An 18,714-nucleotide genomic window follows, 5' to 3' on the forward strand; every position below is an offset into this window, starting at 1 on the left:
ACACTCTGTTTTTTTTTTACCTTGAACAAAACCGTTTTATTCAACCTCTCAATAGTTACTGACCGATAAACAAGATAAAGCATCAATCAATAATTTCGCCCCCTCGTTTTGGGCTTCGGTTTGTATGGTGATAGTAACCATTCACCCCCATTCACACTGCAAATTCATTGTGTAACGACTTTAAAACAATAGTTGAGGGGTTCACTCCTTACACAGGGGTTGTGTTAAGTTGTGTAAAAAAAAGCCCTTTGTGTAATTTTTTGTACACAACTTAAAACAACCCTTGTGTAACCACTCAACTGTTGTGTAAAGTCGTTACACGACGAATTTGCAGTGTATGGTCACACAGGGACGATTGATTAATTGATTTTGATTCGCCAATATTCCAACAACAATATAAAAGAATAACAGATCAAATTTAAGTCAGCTTGAACAGGCTAACCCACGAAAGCTCGGTGCATATTTCCAGTGGGGTCTCCGACATAATATGTACAATAAGTTAAAGTAGTAATATTTACAGACAGATAAGAAAAACAATTTGTTAAAGATAACATTGATGATGATAATAATAATAACAACAACATTACACTGATGATAGAAATGGTAATAAGTACAAGAAGAAAAAGAGGAAGGAGAAGAAGAAAAAGAGGAGAAGGAGGAGGAAGAAGTAGAAAATAATGATGAATATGTTGAATTTCTATAACGTACACAAACATAAGTATATACAAAGATAATGGTCCTTTCATACCTGTACCCGCTAGCTCTACCATATTTTAGGCCCAATCAGTAATTTTTACAATTATCTCTCATTTGTATATTTTGTTTGTAGTGTTGACATTTTTCGCAAGAGCACTAAACTATACCGAAAAACAATCAGAAAACAATCACACTCTCATACACTTTTTTATTTTTTTATTTCATAATTATGAATGCTTTCCACCTGCTATCCATTTCTTTTTCCCCTTGAAATATCGAATAGATTTATGAACAATTCAAGCGAAAGGGCATAACTGTATAATTATACATGTATATATATTTCAAAGACTTACTACGAAGTTATATAGTCATTGTTCTTGTCGTGTCTGTTCGTTGAATCCCACTGTGTGAACGCACCCTTTTCTTCTTTCTTTTCAATGTCTAACTACAAATTGTAAAGGATGGGACACAGATCACTGCCTCGTTGTTATGTACGTGACGTCACTATGGATTCACTCCGTAAGTCCGTATCCAAGTTTAGTGAAGCATTTCACCGATTCCAAAATTGACCAAAATTGAAAACCCCAATAAAAAGGCAGGATCGGAGTATACGAAAGAACAGCTAGCCCGCACTCATGCCAAAATCGTATATACACTATACTACACTGCATGGGTTTCGCATTACGCTCAGTTGACAGATATAATTCTACCAGTGTCATCATCGAGATATATATCTTCGTCATAATAAGTACATATAGCAACACGTTATTATTTGAGAGAACTGGGTAAAGAGTGGTTCTAGTAGAAAGATGGGTTGTCTGGAAACGTTGAAGATGGAGTTTCGTTGCAGAGCTTTCTCGCTGGGAGGAACGAAACCAAATCTATTTGTCACACCTCAAGTAAGTTTCACCTAATACCTGTATACGATTGTTTTTTTTTCTCCCCTTTTTTTGTTTATTAGACTATAATTCACAACTCCCTGTTCATCACGATACTCGACTCGTTCGAGAAATTTAGAAAAATCATTAGTGAAAGTTGTTGCAAAGATTGTGCTATATCAATTTCTTCCTCCATGCATGTATAGTGTGCATAATATTAATACACTTTCTTCGATTGTGTTGTCGCGTGAATTGCATGGTGCTCTGGAAATGGAAGCCGTTTTCTTCTCGCTTTCAGTAAATCGCTAGATTGAAATATATACATGTATACACAATGCTACCAAATATTTGAATAAGGCCTCATGAGGGGGGGGGGGGCAAAAATCAACAAATTCCACGTCGACTTGCTGTTTGATTATTGTAGTAAATAAACAGCGCGTGACAATGTGAACTTGGTTTTGTAGCAATCATTATCATCCGTGTGTACGTTCCACCTTGAAACTAGGATGTGTATGTCCGAAATAAAAAAAATAATAAAGGATAATTCTGATTTGATTTGATTGCAGGGACGATGGCTGGGTATGCCATGGACCTTTATGACATATCGTCTAGCAATAGCTATTTATCAGCTCATCTTTGTCATTCTCACTCTGGTTTACTGGGGCGAGGAACCCCTCTACAGCGCGGTCGACACCAAGGCAAAATGGCTCATCTATATCTCGAACTGGACCTATCTTTTCGTCCTCGCGTATTTTCTCCTCGCCGCCATCACCACTTTCTACTGGCACATGAGTCACGAGCAAAGAGGTGGGTAATTTTAGAAACTAGAACCATTTTCAGGGTGCCCCCTTAATGGCTTGACCGATGCTACAGCCTGCCCCCACCCCTCTACCCCTCACCATGCCCATCTGCTGTCTTTCCAAACTGAGAAGGACTAGATAATTGAGAGATTTTTGAGAGTTCAACGAGTATTATGGGTCTACTTGTATTCGGAGGGCGGATTGACTAATAAAAGTCAAAATTTGGAAAGAAGTGGCCGGGGCTCTTTGAGAAGTAGGTCCACATCGCACTAAAAATTGTCACAGTCGCGCCCCTTAATTTCACCTATAGCCCTATAATGACCGATCACATAAACCTTTTTAAGAAAACCTAGCAAGTGTTTTGAAGAAGAAAACAAAAACAGCAGGGGCTATGCCAAAGTTTAAGGGGGCAACATTTTGAAATTCTCAGACAACTAAGCAAGGAAACGATCAATCAACAGATGATGATTTAATTACGATGAAGTAAAGGACCTAACACTGTCTTTTCTAACGCGTCGTAATAATGTTTCCGAAATCTCTGAAAGAGTGGTTTCACCGTTTGAAGGGGGAGGGGGAGGGGGAGGGGGACAACTCCATGCCCCCGTAAAGCCTCCACTGAGATAATGCATGTATACTCTTTGAGTAGCTGCTTGCAGACAATTGAAAAATGCGTGTAAGCGATCAGACAGGCTTGATTTACCCGGTCAAAAGTGAAAAGGTTAGCGTACTTATGAAGAGTGATCAGAAGAGAATGATTTGTTGAACGTCATTGACCTTCTCATCCCATCCACATCTTACGCCTATTTACAATGCTTATCCTCCGTCGTATACCTTATGTGCTCATTCTATGTATCTGCAGTCAAATAACGTTCAGTTTTTTCATCCCATAACGATCTTAAGCCTAGTTGATAATTTATGATTTAGGCCTAATAATTGTTCAGTTTAATTAAATTAAATTCCTTCGGGTCTTATTAATATTTATTAAAAAAATATTAAACATGATTGTAGTCGAAGACTAATAATATCATGTTTACAATATACAATGGATAACATTATATAAACAACCGTAAACATTAAACATCAAAGCCATGAACGAAGAGTATAGATAAAAATAGATTGAAAATATATGCATTGAATTAGTGGATAGTAAATAAACGTACTATTGTACAATAAAATATTCATTCATTCTTGTCAACAAAAAGTGGATTCCTCCAGCATCACATGAAGGAAATACAATAAGATTTAAGTAAAAAAAGAAGAAAAAAGAGCCGATAGAAACGCATATAATATACAAAATGAATGCATTTTTTCACAGAACGAATGGGTGTAATGTCTGCCCTTCTCTATCCTATACCCAATGCATGTCAGTAGAAATCACATTCATGATCGAATCTACTCACATAGTATCATTCTTGAATATAATATACCTTCAACTACTCGATCCCTACACTATGATAATGCTTTCTCCGATATTATGCCAATTTGTGCGCAGGCAGCGCCGAGTCTCAAAAAGATCCATCGAAATGTAGAGAACAGTAGAGTAAAACGATTTGTCTACAAAACACAATGAGTTGTATTATGTAATTTAATATGATAATGGTTTCTGCAAGGAAATATCGATTGATTATGATTAGGCTATTACAAAACAACATATAACTGAGATAACATATTCACAATGCACGCTAAAGTGATCATACCTTCAATAATAATTCATCCTAAATTATGTAATAATCCTTTCTACAGTAATTGCCAGAATGTGTACGAGTAACGCTATCTTGTTATCTTTCTTTAAAGGTAATACAAAGGTTTGGTATGGGGTCATGAATTTGGTTCAAATGAACATATTGGAAGCATATGCGATCCTACAATATTCAGTGATCGTTGTCGCGGTTGAAATCGAGTCTAAAGTTATGAAATTATAAATAATAAACTCTTTTTGTTGTATAGCTCCCTCTCAAGGTCAAGATATTTATAAAGCTATAAAACAATGTTTCTTGACTAAAATCGACCGATTAGCTATTCCCGTTTGGAAATTATATATCACAACTACATATTCTGATATTTTCATGGTCGCAGCTACCATTGTACGGCCGTAGGCGCTATTTAAAATTTATCAAAATTTACCGGGAGCACCGGTAAATTTTTATATTCAATTTGCCTCGAAAGCAGAAGTGTTCTAGGGGTTAAATTTTCTAGTGCTTCTAATACATCCACAGGGACATCCAAATATATCAAAATTGTAAAGAATCACTATCCACCCAATTTTAAAATTTCCCAAAACTTTGTATTACCTTTAATGTATAGGATTCATCGAAATGCCGAGAACAGAAAAATCAAATGATTTGTTACAATATATGATGCATTGTAATATATAATTCAATACGATAAATGGTTTACACGAGGCTGAAATATAAGGATGGTCAGAGAAGGCATTGTATGTCATTCAGCCCTTGAAATAATGTTCAAAAGATTAGGTTTCATGTGATATAGAAAATAGCACACCCCCAAGAAAGATTACCGAGTCAGAGTCCTCAACCCTCTCTCTCTCTCTCTCTCTCACACATGGTGCACCCGCAAACCTACTGTATAGAAAATAGCAGTTGACAAAATAACTCTGTTGTTGTAGTCATGTATTTTTGGCCATTCTGCCAAAAAGAAATGCAATTTTGTTTCATTCTCCTAATCTTCCACAATACTTTTACAATCGCTGTGAAAGAGAAAATTGTGTATGATAATTATAAAGAGGTGCGCTGTACTCTGGAATAGTGCAGTATCTCTGTTCGTATTATATTCTGGTTCATGGTTGTTCCCACCTTTTCAGGCTGAATATACACATTTTAAAACATGATAGTTTGCGGATTGTGCGGTTGCTGTGAGAAATAAATACAGTACTAATATGGTTGCCAAGATTTATTCTCGTGTACAAAAGAGTTGGCAAGTACATAATCCCCTCTTAAATCACACAAATGCATTTTGTGACAGACAAAACAAACACGAAGAACAAACACTCGTGTAGGAGTGATATACAGCGTCGAATTTGGGGAGGAAGGGGCATCACTAATGTAAGGGAAACCTGCCCCCATAAACATTTTATTTAGCCAGCACGTTTACCAGAGATTGAATACAATGGTATGAAAATGGGCAGGTTTTTGAAAACGTCTGAATGATTATCAAATAAGTATGATAGTTCTTCATAAAGTGATCCTAATTTTAAAAGGGATAAGGAGTCCACTGAATGACCCCAGTAAAGGAGAAGTCTCGTACCCCGATACCACCTCACCAAATTCTCTTCAGGCCAATCTTGTATGAATACAACATATATTATGGGCAAATACGTTTGAAGATAAAATAGTTGAACAGAACTACCCTGATAATATTTATCACGACTAACATTCCGTAACGTGCTCAAAGTTTATCTAAAATTGACATTCCTTCTTTCAACTCTTTCTTTTTGTTACTTTTCCTTATTTTTTTTTTATTGCACCGTATTGTATTAATACCGCAAATGAAAACCAAACTGATAGTTCAGTGTGTCACTGCTGAATTTGATTTGATTTTAACATGAGTTTTGTACCTTTTGTCCTGACTAAAGCCCATGAGTCGGCAGGCCTACCGGTAAACCATTTGTCAAAGGACAAGATCAACAGGCCTTATCACAAATGCTTCTATATCGTGGTGTATTTAGGGAGGGGGGACACAACCACTCATTTTGTACCCCTTTCAAACCCAATCGTATCTGAAGTACAAAATAAACTTTGACCAATTAACCCCTAAATGAGATACCAACTGAATCATATTATGTGATTTTTTTTTCTCGGAATTGTGCCCCCCTCCCCCATTACATATATAGGCCACCCCAGGATAAAAACATTCATGTCAAGTCGATTGGCGGTAGCAGGCGCGTACGCAGGATTTTTTTCAAGGGGGGGGGGGGGGTTAAAATTTCAAAATCACGCCGAAAATTTCGCGACGACTCAGCCAGCCGCTGAATAAGCGGGGGGGGGGGGGGGGGGAGTAGGAGGTAATTTTTGTTTGTTTTTTGTGTCCCAACATTTGAAAATTTGGCCGATCGGCCTTGGGGGGGGGGGGGGGGGGGGTGTAGGGTCGATTTTTTGGGGTCACCCATTACCACTTTTTTTTTTTTTTAATAATTTTTTTCCTCCAAAACATACACATTTCGACTGGTTGAATTAGGGCATTTGTTGAATGCAACATAAGTTTTAATAATATATTTTGAAATTTGATTAAACCGATATTATGGAGCTTCTTGCGTAGCGTCGTTTAATTTAAATATAATAAGACAGTGAAAAATGCAAATGAATCCATTTCAACCGGAGCGTAAAGGCATACGTTTATTTTGTTGCTATAAACTGTAATATGATGGGATTCACAACGGCGGATCCAGAGTCGTCTAGACGAAGGGAGGGGAATGGGCTCACACAAGTCTTTACTCTGATGAGCAAAAAACAAAATAAAGGGGAGGGGGAAGAAGCAAAGTAAAAACAAAAGCGGAAACAAACACAAGGACAAAGACGAAAAAAAAAACCTCTAATATAATACAAAGACAAGACCCCCCCCCCCTCCAAAAACAAAAACAAACAAACCCGCGACACAACAAAACAAAACAAATAGTCAAACAAACAAACACGCGAGTGCATCATATTTTTTTCAGTTAACTTTTTCCAATACCTCTATACATCCAATCTTTTCTCTTAACAGGCAAAATTCAAGAATCGGGCGAGAGGAGTGACACAATCGAGATGACTGCTAACCCAATAGCAGATACAGAGGCCGCCGCATCAGAGAGGGTCTACTCCACACCTTGGTATTTACAAATCCAACGCTTCTGCCAGGTCTACTCCTGTTCTGCCACCGTCTTCGTCACCCTTCTATTCTGGGTGTTGGTGTACAACCCCGACTCCACCGTCATCCATGTCTTCAACGTCAGCGTCCATGGTGGCGCGATGATGCTCATGATTATCGATACCTTCCTGGTGGCCACACCCATCCGCATCTTGCATCTGATATACGTGATGCTGGTCGCTTTTATCTTTTTCTGTTTTACCGGGGTTTACTACGCAGCCGGCGGGCTGGATCCCAAGGGCGAAACCTTTATCTATAGCGGCTCGCTGGATTGGGGAGCAGAGCCAACCAGATCGGCAATCGTAGCCGTCCTCACTGTATTCGTAGCGGCACCTGTTCTTCATATGGTTTTCTATATCATTTACTGTATCCGTCTAGCAATAGGGCGCTGCTGTCATTGCTACACGCATCACGATTCTTAATTCAGTACTATTCATTAATAATACAGCTATTTAGAAAGAACAGTCAAATTCACAGTTATAATACAAGACAGGCAAGACAAGCACTCCATATACCGCGTGTAAGAACTTCCTTTGCTTTGAATACAGTACTGGTCCTAAGTTTTGGAACTCACTTCCTATTGATGTAACTCGCTCTATCAGTGTCTCTGTTTTTAAACGCAAACTGAAATTATATTTATTGAGTAATTATGCTGGAAGTATTTAATGTAAAAACTGTGTCATCACAATAATGATATTGTATGTAATTTTCTTTTTCTTGCTTCATTGTCTCTCTCCCCCCCCCCCCCCCTCGTTTCCAGGCTGGCCCTTACCTTACCTTACCAACATTTCTTCATTTATTAGCAGACTCGTTTTGTTCCGTTTTGCTCTATTGTACTTTTTCTTTTCTCTCTCTCTTCTTCTTCTTCTTCTTCCCTATCACCATTTCACCTACATATAACTTAATTTCTTCCTTCTCAACTTTTCTCTGTTGTTGTTTTGTTCTGGTTTGCGCTTTCGCTCTCAATCCTTATATATCTTCCCATTTTCTCCTTTTTGTAATACATCTATCTATTTCCTATGTGTAATTGCTTCTAGTCTGTTAAGGTAGTTTAGTTGTTAAGTATTTTTTATTCAAAAAAATTAAATCATTCAGGTAATATATTCTGTTTGGGGACCTTGCTCTAACAAGCCCAGCTTCTATAAGGTCTCCTCTTTCTTTCATGTACAGCACATGATCTTACATAAGTAACTTTTTTATAGAATTTCTTTAGTTAATAACAGGTGTTGTATGTTGAACGTTACTATTGCGCTTCAAATTATGTTTGTTATATTGATAATCTGCTGTTCCAGTTACTTTATTTGAAATTCTATGTACAAATGTTTATGAAAGAAGAAATAAAATGAACTATGAATTAATATGTATATTAATATATTATGTATATATTTATAAATATATATATATATACATATAGCTGCTGCACCCCGGTTATGGAACTCCCTACCCCATTCAATCAAAATGTCAGCCAATCAAAATGTGTTCCAAAAACAATTGAAAACCTATCTAATGTCTGAATTCCTTAGTTAAGACGTAGTGTATTTCAAAATATGATGTAATTAACGTTGTTGAATTATATTTAATTATGTTAAATTATTTTCGTTCAATGAACTTACCTTGTTAGGCGCCTTGAGCATCTCTTGGGGTGGATATGTGCGCATTATAAATGTTGTTATTATTATTATTATTATAGATATATATCAATAACAATTTTTGATGGGTCTAGATTTGTACTAAAGTATTAACCATATAGTCATTTTCTTTTTAACATGAACATTCCTAATCAAAAATCCTGAAAAATCTATTCTGTATTAAATATCAGGGGCGGATCTAGCTTTTTGCTCAGGGGGGGGGTTGACCAATAATGACGATGCGGTCCACGAGCCGCGAAGCGGCGAGCCGATTTTTTTGGGGTGTTTATTTGAACCCCGTAAATGATGTTTTCCTGGCATCTATTAACACAATGGAGACCATAAAAAGCAGTGCATGATAACGTCTTTTTAAATCATAACAGTTAAATACACAGTTATATCCAGCCTTTTTATCATGTGTTTGGTTAAGTTACCAGATGAGTTGAATATCTTCTCACAATATTTGCACTTGAAAGGGTTTCTCTCCAGCGTGCGTTCTTTTTTCTTTCTTTTTTTCTTTTTTTTTTTTTTTTTTTTTTCCTTTTTTTTTTTTTTTTTTTTAATGTGGGGATTTTGGGGATGAGAATCGGCAACGCTGGCCTAGCTTGTCACTTCGGCGGTGGCCCGTGTCCTCAAAAAAGCTGATGGGGGGGGGGGGGGGGGGGCAAGGGACTCTGTGACATTTGTTCGCCCAACCCCCCCCCCTCCCCCCAAAAAGAAATAATAATGATAATAATAATAATAATAATAATAATAATAATAATAATAAATGAAATAAATACATAGAAATAGAATAAAATAAAATTACAAGTTAAAAAAAAAAGATAAGATTTTAAAAAATGGTCCCCGGATTTTTTTTTTGGGGGGGGGTTGCAACCCCCCAACCCCCCCACCCCCCCCCCCCCCCCCCCCCCTCTAGATCCGCTTCTGAATATATTTCAAGTTTGGGCGAATGCTTTCAAGTAAAGCATATCTGACTAAAACTGAAATCAGAGATCGCTTCTCTGTTCTCACATGGTGTATCGTGTTTTAGTGGAACAAAATATAGCATTATTTCAGAATAGGCTATATCTCTCTTGAAATATATTAGACAAGATATTTGCAATTTAACACAGCAGTATCATTTTGGTAATATAAAATACAATACAGTGAAAATATTTCCTAATTTCTCAGGACATTTTATATCGCATGTATTTTGTTTGTTTGATTTTGTTTACAAATTGACAGCAAATACGAAGGATTTTTATCGTTAATAAGTTGTTTGTTTTTTGGGTGTTTTAAGGGTTTCAGGGTGTACTTTATATAGATCGGTTCAACCAGTCTGGACTTGAGTGGCAAATTGTCAATATTTTTGTTTGTGTGCAGATCACGTATATTCCTGCGAAATACATGGTATGTCCTGATGTGATCAAAGACAGATAGCCATGCATAGCCTAGCTACAGGTGTCCCTTAATCGAGATGAAAAAATAGAGAAAAAGAAAACGGACGAAGGAGACAAAAAGTGAGGGTAGGATCGAACCCTTGATACCTACCTCGTAACGGTCACTTACCATCCTCCCAGTAAGATCGATGATCCCTCCAATGATACTAGGCGCCCCTTAAGGGTTCAGCCTACGCTAAGACACAACATATGACATTACTCTTTTTTTTTTTAATTGTCGCATTACTTACATGTTTGTAAAATGTTATCATGAAAGAAATTTGTCAATAGTGATATATTATCGATCGATACAATAAAAACAGATATCGTTTTGTCTATCAGATCAATCAGCAAGTTGGGCGTATCGGGTAAAAGGGGGTTTATTAACTTCACAAGGTTTGGTGCACATTCGACGTAATACGTTGGGTGAATGAAGAGATTGCCATTTGTTCCCCAAAACATTTTTCTTGTTGTGTGATTAAGATTATTCGATTGAAAAAAGGACATAAAAGAGTCACTCAGGTGGATATGGTTTACTAAATGAATATCAATTATTAATGCCATTGATATGATTTCTTACACAAATTAAAAGTATTCAAATTTTATAGAAATTCTTGTATTTATAATCTGTACATGTTGGTCATAGTTATCTTACTGCGAGGATGATAATTTAAGGATTTGTTCGCCTCCTTACTCCATTGAAGCTGTCATTTAAATTTTTACGTCATAAATTTACGACTTCAAATTTTCAAAATTAGCTCTACAAGGCTCCTCGTCATAAATTATAGGTGTACTTTTTTCCTGTTTAAATGACGTATTTAGCCGTTTTCATGGTAAGGGATTGTCTTCTTAAAAGTAACATATTTTTGTAATTAAACCACAACTGCCCCAAGGCCCCCCCCCCCCCCCCATCAATACACCAGTGGCAACAAATAGGCTGACCATGTTTTTTTGTAATCAAACTTTAAACATGAAATAAAATATACTTAGATTATTCCATATGCTTTCATGTGTTCTATTAAAAATATATATATTACTTTCTGCAATTACAGGCATTGACATGGTAACGGTTATTATATTAGAGTGACCATTTAGTACCTTGGATAATAAAATTTAAAAAAATCAAAAGGGTAGCTATAAATAGATATCACTTCCATGTCATTTAAAGACTTTTTTTTTATTACCAAGGCAAAGGCCAGATACGTCATTAAAAAACAAAAACAAGTAGATTCATGTTCAGCATCCCTGTAATTGGGAAGCACTTAAAATTACATTCTACAGAACATTCGAGGCAGATTTTCAACTAGTCGAGTTCTATTTGGCTATAGTAAATGGCCATTTGCATAATTTATGAAAGTTTGTGCTATACATGTATATATATATATATATATATATATATATATATATATATATATATATATATATATATATTTCAAGCACTCTTGAATTATTCTGCCTAAATTTTCCCCATTTCCGTAGTGTATTGGCGGACGAGGCTCAATACCTCCCCTTCACCTATCTCAAATCTTTAATAAGAAAATAAAGACCTTAAAGCCCCACTGTCCTACTTTTAGCTACTTGCTCCCTCTATATAGAAAACTTCCCCAATCGGTGCCTGTTGGTCCCCATGATCCTCTATTTCTTATGTTAGTTGAGAGCTGAGTAAATTCGATAGCCACCTGTCAGTGACCTCGCTGTGCAGTCTAATCCCTTCTGGCCCAGTAGTATTGACAGCCTTTAAAAGTTATAATCATTAACACATCAAACATCTTTAGTAATGATATCAAATGACAAAGCAATCATTTGATTATTCACTTTATTTCAGCGCATAGCTATAGCTTGGCTTTACATCAGATAATATTAAGAATTAAAATGCATGGGCAAAAAAAATATAATCAAGGAGTGAAATGGAAAGATTTTGTTAAAAATCATTGGTGAACATACATAGAAAGATACTTCATGAGTTACCACATTCATTGTATAGTGTTTTGGAATTGTTATTCCTTTTTGTTGTTCCATTCTCTCTCCTGAAAAATAATGAATACTGTATTAACTATTATCCCAATACAATTATATTTAAAAGCTCCATTTGGGAGCAATCTGAACACAGAATTTTGGCCGATTTGACACAACATGGGCAAATAGAAAAGAAACATTATATATGCCATCCTGAGTCTAAATGAAACCATGTTGGCTAAACTCTGTATATAAAATTAATGGTTCTGGTTCAGAACATTGAATGGCGCCCTCTAAGGCATGATCATAGGAATGTTTAGAAGTTATGATACTGTACATGCATGAGCAAAGTTGCTTTGGTGAACAAGATTCAAGAGTACAAAAAAAATCAACTTTAATTTACTTTTGGATTCTGCACATGAAATCAGTTAAAATAGGAATTGATATTCAAAATGTAGTGTTTTGTCAAATCATTGCATTTTGATATTTGATTAGTTTTGCAGTGTGTCGAAATACCATATACGGGACTGACTTGGCATTCTGAAATAAAACGTGATGTCATCTCTTGTTGTAAAAGGGCTCTAAAATCATGCCTAAAGTTATCTATCATATGTCATAATTGCAAATCGATGGATACAGATATGTTTTCTAATCTATTTTTCACCTCTAAACTAGATATTACATTGAAGCTGGCAAGTACAAGAACAATTTTTTTGGTATAGAATTCATGACAAATGGAAAAGTGACCAGATCAAAAATATATATTTTCTTGAACATTTAGTTAACAAAAATTTCATTTGTATGTTCTTTGAATGAAATACCTGTACATAACATGATTCATATTACTGAAAACCCCAATTGCATTTTGATTACTTTTGACTGAATGTAATACAAGTTGTAACACTGAAATAAAATAATACCATGATGAAAAAAGCACTGACACATCAATCAATGATGAGTGATATTAGCATCCAATTTAGATTACAGTCATACGGCCTTACAGGCATAACATGGAGACCCAAGTGAGTCAGACCACTCTAGATAACTGGCCTTTGCAGACAGGTTTTACAACACACTCCATCGTGTGAGATGAACATGGGTAACCACTAACCAGTAACCAGGGAGAGTATTAACCAGTAACCAGGGAGAGTGTTAACCAGTAACCAGGGAGAGTATTAACCAGTAACCAGGGAGAGTATTAACCAGTAACCAGGGAGAGTATTAACCAGTAACCAGGGAGAGTATTAACCAGTAACCAGGGAGAGTATTAACCAGTAACCAGGGAGAGTATTAACCAGTAACCAGGGAGAGTATTAACCAGTAACCAGGGAGAGTATTAACCAGTAACCAGGGAGAGTATTAACCAGTAACCAGGGAGAGTGTTAACCAGTATACGAAAGTGACCTTTATAGAGAGGAAATATCTATGATAACTTAAAAGAACACAAACAAGTATTTCACTATACAAGTCATTTCAAGATTTTCTTTATTAACTGTAAATTTAACTTTAGCTGTAGAATGCACTCTGGACAAAAAGCTGGACAAATGCTGAGTTTTTTCAAACAAAATTGATAATTATAAACATATCAGTATTCAGTAATTTGTGGAATTATCTCCTATTTCTTGTAAGTGCACAGATGCATAATCACATATGCAACACCCCAACTGCTCGTACACACAAAATGATTCAAACTACTGTATGTGGCATCCAGTGTTCTTGCAAGTGGGATCCCCCCCCCCCCATTCTATTTGGTAACTGATATGGTCATTCCATTATAATTCTTAAATTAAAGTTTGATTTTTAAAAAAACGAATACTAGAATTCAAACACACTTATTGCCACTCTTTGATAAGATTAAATTACAAAGCACTAGAAATGGTAGAATGATAATATAGATTACGAAAGTAAAAACAATATTTGTAATCTTTCACATCCAAACCTTTTTTTCCTACTTTCAATCTATCAATTAGTTATCTAAAATGGTCATTAATTTGGTATGAAAGATAAAAAAAATCGTTTCAAATGGGGTTAAACTCAGGCCCTTACAAATCTAATATGTTCTCTAGTCTACAAGCATAGATATCATTGACATTTTAAAAAAAGCACATAACAACTAGCACATTTAAGGACGGCTTAAATTTGCCACTTACTAGTTGTATCACATAAGAAATGGCTTCAGTACATGCACACTGTACATTTATAAGCCCATATACATGCTTTTCTAGATCATCAATAGTCAGACCTTGGGATTTGTTCATGCAACTCAACTTTGTATGCAACCATGTGGAGACAATACACTCGGCACTTTCTCTCATGCACCAATCAATAACTAAACAAATTAACATGAAGCAGTAAAGCAGACACAGAATGGTATCTAACTTTATAGTTGACCTGTTGAACACCAAGCCTGAGAGTGGCCTTGGGTCTCTGGAAAATGTGTGTTATGCTCACTTTCTCAAAACCATGTTGCATCCCATGGGATAATATGAATTGGATGCTTTAAAAATAAGAGAAGGCCTATAATGGTGGAAGGGGGGGGGGGCAATGATGATGCCACTAAATGATTTTGTGAAAGCATGTACTTAGCGTCTGTCCTCAACTCTAGTCCTTGTTTAAATCAGAGTATTTTGTTTGTAATGCAAAGCAAGATTAATACTGCGAGGAAGGCTTCTTGAACGCCCTAGGAATGTACTCGGTTGTCACCTGGTTTGTGATAACTGTGGTCAACCACATCAGACATCCAAGGAGAAAGTACCATCCTGTCTCTCCTGTATTCTTCTGCGTCCAGTTGGAGTACAGTGCCAGCACAAGGGTGGTCATCACAAGCACAAAGAGGCACAGGCCAGACGTGGCATGGTACAGTTTCAGGTCAGCCAGCTTCACATACTTGTTGGTGAACTTTGGGAAGAGTTGAAAAGCCCCGCCGATGGCCTGCAGGCAAACGTATATGATGACTATTAATCCCATGGTACCATGCCATGACTTGAAGTGAGGCTTGTCGTGCAGGACTTTGTTTATGAAGATGATGGCAAATCCGATCAGGGCACAAGCTATGGCCGTCGTCATGGTGATCCAATGGTAGCTGACCTTACTTTTGCGATTGATCTTAGGAATGAGCGTGCTCTCTGATGAGAAGAACATGATCGACTCTGACATCAAGAAAGCAAACTGAAACCAAAAACAATAAGAGGTCAAGATTGGTAGATGAAATCAACATCTTATACATTCTCATATTTTGTCTAGGAAGGTTCAAGTTTTAAATTGCCTCCTTTCGAAAGGAATTATTGTCACACTTTTTACCATGTCTTGGATAGATGACAAGCCTCCATAGCTATGAGGTAAGAGAAAGCTCAAATAAGCAAAACAACAACTATAATACAAGCCCAAAAATGAGAGAAACAGGTCAGTGAAAGTTATGAAGAAAAAAAATTATGAATTTTTGGAGGTGCGATCAATCAAACACAAATTAGCAACTCTTTGATATATATTTTGTTAGGTCCCCTTCTATTTGACGTGTACTAAAAAACTAAATGATATTTTCCCTCAAGTAAATTTTCAATTGTACTTTCACCCTAAATATAATCATTTCAAATATTTTATTATACAAACCCTGAATGAATCAAATCTATTCCTTCACCAATAACTAAGAATATGAAAGTTTATGAAATTATCTGTACAGACCTAACTGAAGAGGAGCTTGCATGATACGTCACAGTCTTGCCAGATTGCTTTTCACTGATGAAAACTTTTAAATTTCATAACTTTCCTATTTTTTTAATGGATATTGCTCAAACTTTTACTGATTTGTTTCTCTCATATTCCTGCTTTTTACTGATCCCATCCACACTCTTCCACCTTAAAAAAAAAAAGGGGGGGGGGGGAGGAGGGGGAGAAGAAGAAAATAATAGAAGAAAGAAAAGAAGAAAGAATCATGTTTTTAAAACGTACAATCATTCAAATGTAAAAATTATGAACAAATTTTGTTTTTGCTATTCTTCCATTGCTGGTTAATATTATTAGTTAATATGATGTAAAAACACAATCACTAAATAATTGCAACACATCAATCATTGGATTTCTTTGTGTTGGTTTCCGGTTTCATCTTCGAGGGTTCTAAATATAATTCTCTATTGGGTCCCTGTTATTGTTATTGAAAATCAATGAATATAAAATAAAATACAAAACAATATAAATAACTTACGGCAATTGACATCAATATGGGGTGCCATGAAAACAGATCTGGGGAAAGAAAAAAAAGACATATATCTCTACGAACTCTAATGCATACATGTAGGTCTATGTACAGCTCTGAGCTTTATATTTGCAAATAAGTTTTTATTCCTTATATTTTACTTTCATTTATTCTAGAAGATCAGTAATCCATTAAAAAACAAAACACAATACTTTGTAGTCTTCTCTTTTTTTATGCATCAAAACGATACAAGTCATACAACTATTATAAAATACAATGACAATGAAGTGCAATTTCAACAAGAGAGAATACTACTCTCAACAATGTGTAAACTTATCATCATGAACATGGTAGAGGGACCTTGAGCTCGCAAGTACACACAATGCAACGGGTTGCGTCCCCAAATTCTCCACATGTTACTGAGCAACAAGAATTTCATTGAATTTTGCCAAAAAGAATAAGTAATTTTCTTTATTTTTTTGTGAAATAAAAATTGGAATGAAATTCCCATCATCCGGCATCTGTCAGCTGAAAAAAATGAAGATTTGCATATTTCGTTTAGCTGGAGTGAGTGATTATTGTCCACCAAAAGTTGACAATGCAATGACACCATGGCATGAAATAGCCTTAAGTGCAGTGCTAGAGGTCACTGCGCATTAGCATTGACTCTCTAGATCTAGACCCCCTATGCTTTGCTGGAGAGCCGGAGCCCCCATCCCATCACAAGTCAATACATGCAGTCGACATGATTTTCAACGTATGGGTCTGTACATATTAACAATATCGTTATTCACTTACTTGTTAAAGGCCATGCGAGATATATCACAAATCCCGTGAACGAAATTGCAACTAGATGGGAAACCATGCCTATTATCTCACAAAATCTACCCCAACAACTACGTTTTCGGTCCAAAATAATTGGTGGCAGCCGCTGTGACGTGTTATTCTTACTCCGGTCTTCCATCGGAAAAAAAAACGAGCTACAGAATTTAGTCTCTCTTCAAGCATTTAATGTGTGGTCGACTTGACTAGGTTCGAATTTTTCGTACAAATAAGACTATATGACTTGTATGCAATCTCCTGTCTTTATCTGACATGGATCAGTAATACAGTAATTCTCATTTCATAATCTAAGACTAATTACATCGTGAAATTGGTGGAATGTAGATCGGGGGGGGGGGGCGATTTTGGGAAAAACGAAATAAATACTGAAACATTATTCCAATTGAAAAAAGTAAGTTCTTTTCACTTTTTCAATTCCTGGTTTAGACTGTGTGTTTAGAAAAATATAGGTAGTACATAGTGTACCCCTTCTAAATAAGTTTGAAAGAGAAATTTCGATGAACTATGGCGCTATGGGAAATATTTCTATATATATATCAACAATTCTGTAAAGCGCTCAGAGACATCATAGATAAGCGGTATATAAAAGCAGAATTATCTTATTTAAAAAAATTATAATACCATTATTTTGGGTTAAAGAGAAAATTGATGGTACACCAGACAAAAGGGGGTAATTTTTGATAGCCATCGTTTCCCGTGATAGCGCTACCTACATATTCATTTCCTTCCATTCTTTTCTGGATCCCCTTTCTCTCTTTCTTTCTCCGACCCGTTTCCATCATCCTCTCGATTTCGGCCTCGTCAATGTGTCCCCTCGATCTGCCTCCTCCCCGCCTTATCCCCCTCGCTTTCAGCTCCTATACTCCTGCCCCCACCTCTCTCTCTCTCTCTCCCTCACAATATACTTGAGGCATCTAAAGTCCTCTTCAGATTTTTGTGTTTTTTGTTTTACATTACAAAACCATCAAGGGCAATGAACTAAAAGAAAAAAGCCTTTAAATTCCGATCAGTTTGTGTAAATGATAATGATAACGTCTTTTATTAAATAAATTTGGGGGATTGGAGAACGACAATGAGTATGTTTTTAGTTAGTAAACTAAAATAATTTGAGTTAGGAAAATTAGCACGTACAACAATAGAAACTTCACATCGAACGCCAAGGATCGAGTATTCAATCTTTATCATTAACATTGACTAAGACATGTAGTCCAATGAGGTGATATAGACCTAGATGCATTACATCATCCTGCTTACAATAACTAATTTTACAAGGCCACATTTTATTGGAGTAATCTCTTTCTATGTTATATTTCATTGAAAATAAAATATAGACTCAAAAATGTAATGTGCTCCCAATACCATGAATAGAGAAGTGTGAAACATTTTACAAAATAGTAATAACGTTAACATTTCTGTATCCATATTTAAAAAAAGCCC

General features: G+C 36.1%; 2 protein-coding genes across 2 annotated transcripts; one reads left to right on the forward strand and one right to left on the reverse strand.

Moving 5' to 3' along the window:
* The first annotated feature begins 1,241 nt into the window (after positions 1–1,241).
* On the forward strand, positions 1,242–8,595 carry LOC593553 (protein rolling stone). The gene is made up of 3 exons (XM_793022.5): positions 1,242–1,595; positions 2,141–2,381; positions 7,094–8,595. The coding sequence occupies exons 1-3, from the start codon at positions 1,506–1,508 to the stop codon at positions 7,657–7,659; spliced, it is 897 nt and encodes a 298-aa protein (XP_798115.4). The 5' UTR covers positions 1,242–1,505; the 3' UTR covers positions 7,660–8,595.
* Positions 8,596–12,056: 3,461 nt separating this feature from the next.
* LOC593561 (cytochrome b561 domain-containing protein 2) lies at positions 12,057–17,450 on the reverse strand. Its single transcript, XM_793031.5, has 3 exons — positions 17,233–17,450; positions 16,444–16,481; positions 12,057–15,410 (listed from the first exon to the last, which is right to left on the reverse strand). The coding sequence occupies exons 1-3, from the start codon at positions 17,396–17,398 to the stop codon at positions 14,892–14,894; spliced, it is 723 nt and encodes a 240-aa protein (XP_798124.3). The 5' UTR covers positions 17,399–17,450; the 3' UTR covers positions 12,057–14,891.
* Between the last annotated feature and the right edge of the window lie 1,264 nt (positions 17,451–18,714).

Source organism: Strongylocentrotus purpuratus, unplaced genomic scaffold (assembly GCF_000002235.5).
Source record: "Strongylocentrotus purpuratus isolate Spur 01 unplaced genomic scaffold, Spur_5.0 spur5_scaffold_6, whole genome shotgun sequence".
Lineage (NCBI taxonomy): Eukaryota > Metazoa > Echinodermata > Echinoidea > Camarodonta > Strongylocentrotidae > Strongylocentrotus > Strongylocentrotus purpuratus.

Bases quoted from the DNA above. Each gene is read 5' to 3' on its own strand.
- LOC593561 (XM_793031.5), bottom strand. From the start codon at position 17,398: ATGGAAGACCGGAGTAAGAATAACACGTCACAGCGGCTGCCACCAATT. The intron at 16,482-17,232 runs GTAAGTGAATAA...TTCTTTCCCCAG, and splicing joins TCTCGCATGGCCTTTAACAA to ATCTGTTTTCATGGCACCCC. The intron at 15,411-16,443 runs GTAAGTTATTTA...TTTTGGTTTCAG, and splicing joins CCATATTGATGTCAATTGCC to TTTGCTTTCTTGATGTCAGA.
- LOC593553 (XM_793022.5), top strand. From the start codon at position 1,506: ATGGGTTGTCTGGAAACGTTGAAGATGGAGTTTCGTTGCAGAGCTTTC. The intron at 1,596-2,140 runs GTAAGTTTCACC...ATTTGATTGCAG, and splicing joins ATCTATTTGTCACACCTCAA to GGACGATGGCTGGGTATGCC. The intron at 2,382-7,093 runs GTGGGTAATTTT...TTCTCTTAACAG, and splicing joins CATGAGTCACGAGCAAAGAG to GCAAAATTCAAGAATCGGGC.